Source organism: Phaethon aethereus (assembly GCF_964289735.1).
Source record: "Phaethon aethereus genome assembly, chromosome: 13".
Classification (NCBI taxonomy): domain Eukaryota; kingdom Metazoa; phylum Chordata; class Aves; order Phaethontiformes; family Phaethontidae; genus Phaethon; species Phaethon aethereus.
Window position 1 is genome coordinate 19,237,800 of NC_138589.1, and position 7,322 is coordinate 19,245,121.

At 43.8% G+C, this 7,322-nt stretch overlaps 1 protein-coding gene across 1 annotated transcript; it reads right to left on the reverse strand.

Moving 5' to 3' along the window:
* Nucleotides 1-3,587: 3,587 nt before the first annotated feature.
* On the reverse strand, nucleotides 3,588-6,801 carry HSBP1 (heat shock factor binding protein 1; the record flags this gene model as incomplete). The annotated part of the gene is made up of 4 exons (XM_082005935.1): nucleotides 3,588-4,131; nucleotides 5,595-5,719; nucleotides 5,888-5,970; nucleotides 6,757-6,801. The coding sequence occupies 3 exons, from the start codon at nucleotides 6,799-6,801 to the stop codon at nucleotides 5,596-5,598; spliced, it is 252 nt and encodes an 83-aa protein (XP_081862061.1). The 3' UTR covers nucleotides 3,588-4,131; nucleotide 5,595.
* Nucleotides 6,802-7,322: the final 521 nt, after the last annotated feature.

Below are 7,322 nucleotides of genomic sequence, written 5' to 3' on the forward strand. Positions count from 1 at the left end.
ATATGAAGGAATGAATTTTGTGAGCTTTCACGTTTGGAGGAAGAACCAGTGAGTGACTTCAGGACTCCTGCGGGGTTTGGAGGACAGAGGGGTTAGGTCTTTTGCTGATTTCCACAGTAATCTCAAGCAAACCAGTTCCCCGTGCCTCATTCCATCTAAGGAAAGGAACCAACGGTACTTCATTGGGAGTGTTGGGAGAGCAAGTCCAGAGGAGGCCAGCTAACGTGACCTTGCACCATGTTCCCTGTCACCGCTGCCAGCAATGGATTGCGAGAATTGCAAGGTAAAGTCCAAGTAGTTTCCACCCGAAGCAGGCAGCACCGCAGGCAACAGCACGTGCCAGGCGTCTGGCAGACCTGGGTTCAGCTGAGGGAAAGGCGGCCTTCGAAACCAGCTCCGGCAGACAGCGAATGTCGTAGTTCAGTACGTCTCACTGGCCTGTAACCAGCTGCGTTTAGTGCATGGACCAGACAGTATTAGTCGAAGGGCTAGCTGTGCACAGTCTTATCTACCATACATTGATTTTAGGGCAGAGATTAAATGAAAAATCCTCTTAAGGATACCGTCCTTCTGGATCACTTATCAGTGGGCCTGTGTTTCAAAACATGGATTTAATATAACACTATTCCTCTGTACTAAGAGTATCATTCCTGCTGTACAGACAGGAGTTAAGACACCAGAGGAGAAGAGACAGGAGTTTGAAAATTTACTTGTTGCCCAGCGTCAAGTGCATAGGCCACACAGCTCCTGTGATCTTCAGCTTGCTTCTGGATTCTCAGGTCTTAAGTCGTGTTCAGAAAACAATACTGCTATTAATGACTGGCTATGAAAACTGTCGTTGAAGACTTGCATGGTTTCACTCATCATTGCTGTCCTAGAAAAAAAAAATTACTCAATTTGCTCTTCCTAATGTCGATCTTTTGTGAAAGTGCATCCATGCTTAGTAGTTACCTGGAGACAGTTTGGCAACAATGGCTTTTTTCTCAGTAACAGCTGAAATTGAGCTCTGAAAAGTCAAGAGTGGAAGAGAACCTGGGGTTGAAGAGGATGGTGGTAACACAAATTTGCAGTAGAAGTGGTGAGAGCAGAGACAACGGAGAACTTGGGGAACATAGACAGGAGCGGGGGGGTTCTGGCTTTTCCATCCTTAGCTGTTCTCCTTCTCCCCATAAATCCAGGACCTGTAGACTCTACTTGTTCTGTGTAATTCCAAACCACTTGCAAAAAGTAGCTTTGCTGTCCCCTTACTTGCTGCTTGGAAACAATGAAGGAAGCAGCAAGTTCAAGAGAGCGCATTTTCCATCCCTCCCGCCCCTCCTAGAGGCACCTATTGTACCAGAAACCCTTCCCCTCCTGCAGGTGGGCAGGAGGCGGATGCGAGCAGGGGCCCAGGCTCACTCGCACAGGCAGAGCAGACCAATGTGCTGCCCCAGCACGGGGCTGCTGTGCCTACGAATTACGGCAGGTCTGCTCCAGGTTACACCAGCCTTGGATCGCAAACTGGAAAATGCAGCATCCGCCACGCCTGCTTGTACGAGGAAATCAAACTAGGGTGCACTTAGTCTGTAACTGTTTGTGAAAATGAACTGTAGGAGGTAAATACATCAATGATAAAATCCAAGGGTATGTTACCATGATGACAGGTAGCAGAAAATTTCTCTTAAAGTAGAAAGTGCTTATATAGACTTTGCCATAGAGATAAATAACTAAAAAATGCAAGCTGCAGTCTCAAAGGATGGTCCTAAACAAAATACAGCACTACATAGTTTGATTTAAATGAAAATATGGAACAGCTTGCTTTATATTCTGTTAAGACAGTCCCTATTCACAAGCTTCATCCTCAGACTTTTTTTTTTTTTCTTTGCAAGTGAGGCAGCCCAGTGGAAAGGACAAGTATTTGTTAGATAAGATGTGAACCAGCATATTCAATAAAAAAACCAACCAAACCACTACTATTTTGTAAAGTGTTATCAAATCCATATGAAGTAACACTTCAGAACAGTCATCTTCTGCTTTGCTTTGTGTATTAAACCAGCTGCACTTCACGAAATTGTGGCCAAAAAGGGCTTCTCCTTTGGCTTGCATGTGCTGTTTATATGTAGAAGCTCTACCACTGGTTTAGAGTAAGAATAAAAAATATTTCTCAAAAATACACAGTATTTAAAGGGCTACAAGTAATACCTTCCTGTCTGAAAGGCTTGATTTGAATTGAACTGTTACTTTTCAAAATCAGTTAAGTATTAAATTTATGAGGGAAAAATATCCCTCCTGAAAACTGTTTAGAATCTTAAAGCTGAAATAATTTTCCAGTAAGTTATTCTGACAAAATAAACTTCAGGAAAGCAGGCTTACTACCGCTGTATATAGGATAGTGCAAGCAAATTCAAGAATGACCATTTCTCCTACAGGAGGAAGGCGGACAGATGAGAAGTTATAATTCTATAAACATCATACAAAATGATCCTCCGCTTTAATAAGCCTTCCCATGAATTTGGTCTATGTTGTAATTGCCTAGTAAAATCCAGATTTGACAGGGCATGAATCATGCTCACCTGTTTATTATATAGATCACACCTATATTCAAGACTATAGTCTATAAGCAGAAGCTGTACTAAAGTCTTTCCGTAACTTGTAACTAAATGCAATCTCACATATAATGATATACTTACACTAAATTTTGCTTTAATATACATGACCTGACTACTTGTCACCACATAATAGTTTATTAGATTTTTTTAAATGACATTACAAAGAGCCTAAGGCTGGTATTACAAGGTATATTGGTACATTTCCTATGTTCACAAAACTCCCCTATTATTATGAGCTCTAATTACAATTTCCCCTCAGTTTTGAAAAATGGCCCGTCATATTGCCTTCATGATACACAAGTGCTAATTTGGTGGCGTTCAAAGAACAGTCTTAAGTGTGGCGCACATATAACTGCTGACTGCCACTAGTGCTTTCTTAAATTTCTATTTCAAGCTGGGGGAGCATTGCAGTGATTGTCAGTAATATCCAACACCGGTCATTTTTCTTCACAAGTGACATAGCACAGACTCTTCTAAACACACTTTTCATTGCCAAAATACTCTAATGTAATCCATCGAACTCCAGGCCCATAAATGTAAAGATGATTATAAAAGCAAACACCTTTCTAAACCAAATACTTTGAAGAGTTCTGCCGAGCTGTTATTCAAAGAGAAGCGAGGCTTTACAATTCTAACTGGGTTCTCTCCTTTTTTTGTTACTCGCTATACCATTGCTTTGTTAGCAACTGTTCAGTACAGTGAGCCGGTGATTTAAGCAGAAAGACCACATACAGACACTCCCGGAATCCCATCTCTATCTCCAGTATCACTAAGTTAACCATAATTACTGTTCAAACACAATGCTAAATGACACAGTCATTTTCGAAGGAGTTTTACAGTACTAAAAAGTTTAAATCTCACAGTGAGATTTTTCATAGTTAACGGTTCCTTGTCTGTCTAAATATAACAGATTTGAATGGCAGTGGTTGCTCAGCTGTGTACAGATGTCTCTAATGTTAAATCTCTATTTCTAATTTATGTTCTAGGAACACACAAGTTAAGTAATACCAGGAGAATGAGATACGATTTTGATATTCAGTGTCTTATCCTATTACATTTATGAGAAAACAACACATAGGCCTCAACTAGTTGAGCGACTGATGCTTAGACCTAGGATTAATGCAGAGTTTCAATCCTGTGCTTCACTCCACAAAGTTACATAGGACAAGGTAAGATTTCCATTTCATGGGAGTCGCTAGACACTTGGCTATCAAAAATGAAACGTCTAGAAAAAGTACCAGAAAGAGAGGAAAGTGCCTTCACAAAAAAATACACCCAGTAGTTAAGATCCATAAGATCTGTGTTTTAATAACACAACTAATTGATCCTCATAACAAGAATTCAAAAAGTGAAATTACAGTACGCAGATGAAAATATAAACTAACCTATCCCTAACTATACAATATACATTAGGAATGCAAGCTTTATAACAATATAAAAATGCTTTTACACACAGTAGTTGCAAAAAGCTGCTCTGTAATTCCAAGGATTTGTAGGGAAAAAAAAAAAAGTCTTCCAGGATTCATCTCAAGCTATTGGCAACCTGTTGGGGAAAAATAATAAAAAAAGAATACATTACTGAGAAGAATTAAGAGAATCATGGTCATCAGAAATTTTCATTTGTGGGGTTTAGGCTAAGGGAACTGGCACTGGGGGCAATGAAGCCCATAGTAATTTGTATTTCTGTCAAAGTATCACAAAAAATAGGTATCTTAACGAGCAAGATGAATACCCATTTCAAACACATGTGCCTATTATACAGGCTGCATAATACTCTAGATATGACCTCAGAATTTCAAGTCTAAGAAAGGCTGAGATATATGTGTCTTAGCCACCTTAAAAGACAAAAGTTGTTAATCTAACATGATACATCTAGTACTTTATTTACCAGTTTCCTTCCATGGATTACAAAAATCAAGCTCTATATGAACTGAAGTGTAATCTTAGGGCTCACATATTATAATTAAGCATCATACCACCCTTCTTTATGCTCTAACATTTCTGGCACTCTTGCATTGCCCCCACTTTCTGAAATGCTTTTGGCAATTGTTGTAAATGCTCTGTGTGGTGCTACCTGATCACTTGAACTTATTTACATGTTTCTGTACTCGATTTTCAACTGCTGCTTGCCACGTAGATGAAACACCTACTTCTCCAATGTTTTTGTGTAACGCAGGGGAAGGTTATCAATTAAGAAATTACATAAGAAGAATATATAATAGCATCACATTTACATTTCAGTAAGACATTTCTTTTTCCAGGGAGTGTTGCCCTAGAATACGCCTTGCCTCATTGTCTCAGTGTTGTCTTACACTGTCCGAGTTCGGACCTGCCACTTTGCAGTGGTACATGCAAGTCACATATTCCCAGCAAGCTTCTAACTTACACAGCAGGAATTTACAACTGATCGACAGTAACTCACTCATTAGCCCCTGTGCACAGCAGCAAGTCTACAGTCTTTAGTAGCTTAGTGGGAGCTAAAGTCTACAGGATGCAGAGCAAGATGGAAGAGTAGCACCACGCTCACACTAGCCTTCCAGCTCTGGAATTGGAGCTGATGTTGGTAACGTGCATGACATTTATGGTCCTTTTCAGGAGGCTCAAATATGATGAGAGAAGAGAAGAGCTTGCTTTGCTGCTGATATTTTTTCCTGTCTCTTCTCCTTCCTGTGCTGTGAAGACAGTCGCTATTTCAGTTCTGACTAAGAGTACCAGAGTGAGCAAGTAAAAGAGGGTGAATATAGCTATTGCACTTCCTCAAAACTAACTAGACACAAAGAAAATAACTCTCCTCCCAATACTGGTGAAAAAACAACCCTGCTGAACAGGCTAGGAGGAGCCTGCTGAGGAGAGCTTTTTAAAGCTTTTTGTATTATAATGTACAGAGCTGCTCTGAATTAATTTCAGACTATCTCACAAATCAAAGGAAAAATTCCATCTATATTGAAGTCAGTAATTCCAAGTGACCTGAGGATTTGTTTCAAGGCTAACAAGAAACTGTCTCACTTTAACTCTTGTTAGTAGCAGGGGTCTTGTTCTCGCCTTCCAATTCTTCTACTCCTGCTTGCGTCATGAGGTCTGCTATGTTCTTCTCCAGGTCATCTATGCGACAGCTCATGTCATCAAGTTCACTAGAGTTAAGGAATATGCTTGCAATCTAGTAGTGGTTGGGTTCTTTTTGTTTTGTTGTTTTTTATTACAGCTTCGCTCAAGCTCTTATGGTCGCTTTATCTCACAAATCCCACCAGTAAATATACTTTAGATATTTGTGCATCTGTAGTGTTCAGCATCCATCTAACTTTAAAAAAAGGATATTTCTTCCAATTATTTGGTCAGACATGGTTTGAAATTTGTCCTGCATTTGCTGAAGCAATGTCTGCACCTAACAGAAAGGAAAAAAAAATATGTCTGTTTTGTTTTCATTAAAGAGGTTGTTACAGTATTTAAATGTCACGTAGTGAGGTAAGTGCAATGTTTTCTTTCATTGCTGAGCTTGGCTGTGCACAAACTCTGCAGCATAATTCAGTAATTAAGTATCATATCTTTAAATATACATATGCATATGTACATACAGGAGCGCTGAGGCTCACAGCAAACAACTTCAAGATCTAGAAGATGCCTGCATTCTGCAACCAGGACTAAACCCACAACAGCTGCTTCCAGCGTCCTGTGTTAATCACACGATGACACTTCTTTTGGTATCAGAGTAACAACCTTCCTCTCCACACTCCCAAGCACAGAGAACGCCTCCGTAGGCGAGCAGGCCCGGCTGGCAGCACAGCCGGCCTGGGGGGCGGCCCCAGCACTTCAGGTACGCGAGTGGCTCGAGCGCGGCGGCGGGGAACACGACTGCCAGCGCGCTCGGCGCCGAGCCGTCCCCGAGGGACGCGCAGAAACAAACTCTGCTGCGGAAAGCGGTTTATAGTAACACCCGGGAAAAAAGGCCCGGGCAACCCCACAAGCCCAGCAGCCCGTCCAACAGCAGGCAGGCCAGGAGGTAACGCCAGGGCCCGTGAACGGGGAGAGGCCGGAGGCTCTACCCCTTTCTGCCGGGGCCTCCCCTCAGGGAGGCCGCACCCGCCCGCCCCGCGCTCTGCGGCCGCGCCGGGGCGGCGCTCTGCGCTCCCCGCTCCCCCCAAGGCAGTGAACCCAGCCCCAGCGACCTCACCACGGCGGTGAGATCCTGCACGGTCTTCGGGTCGGTCTCGGCCATGGTCGACTCAGCGGGCGCTCGGGTCGCCGCTCCCGTCTCCACGGCAGCGGCGCTTCCGGGCCGCGCCTCGTGACTTCCGTCACCGCCCCTCGCGAGAAGAGATTGGCCGCGGGGCATTCTGGGAAGTGCAGTCCACATCGCCCCAGGGCGTGAGGCGCGAGGGTGGGGACCGGGGAGCGCCGGGCGACGGCGGGGAAAATCCAGCCACAGCCCCGTCCCCAAGGCTGCCCGCCCCCCGCCGCACACCGCCCTTCTGGTGGCGAGGGCGTCCCCAGGGCCACAGGCTGCCTCCCCGCGGGCTGCCGGCCTGGGCTCAGGCCTCTTCCCCTTCATGGCTGCTGTTGGCCCCACTGGCAGTGGGATATGAGAAGTAAGGAGCTGGTGGGCCTCCTTGTATATGCTGACTCAGCGTAGGAGGTGAAGTGTCATGTAAACAGAGCACAGGCACAGCTGTATGGGAAGGGAAGGTGTTAAAACAGACACACACACACACGCCCCCCCCCGCATATTAACCTTAAATG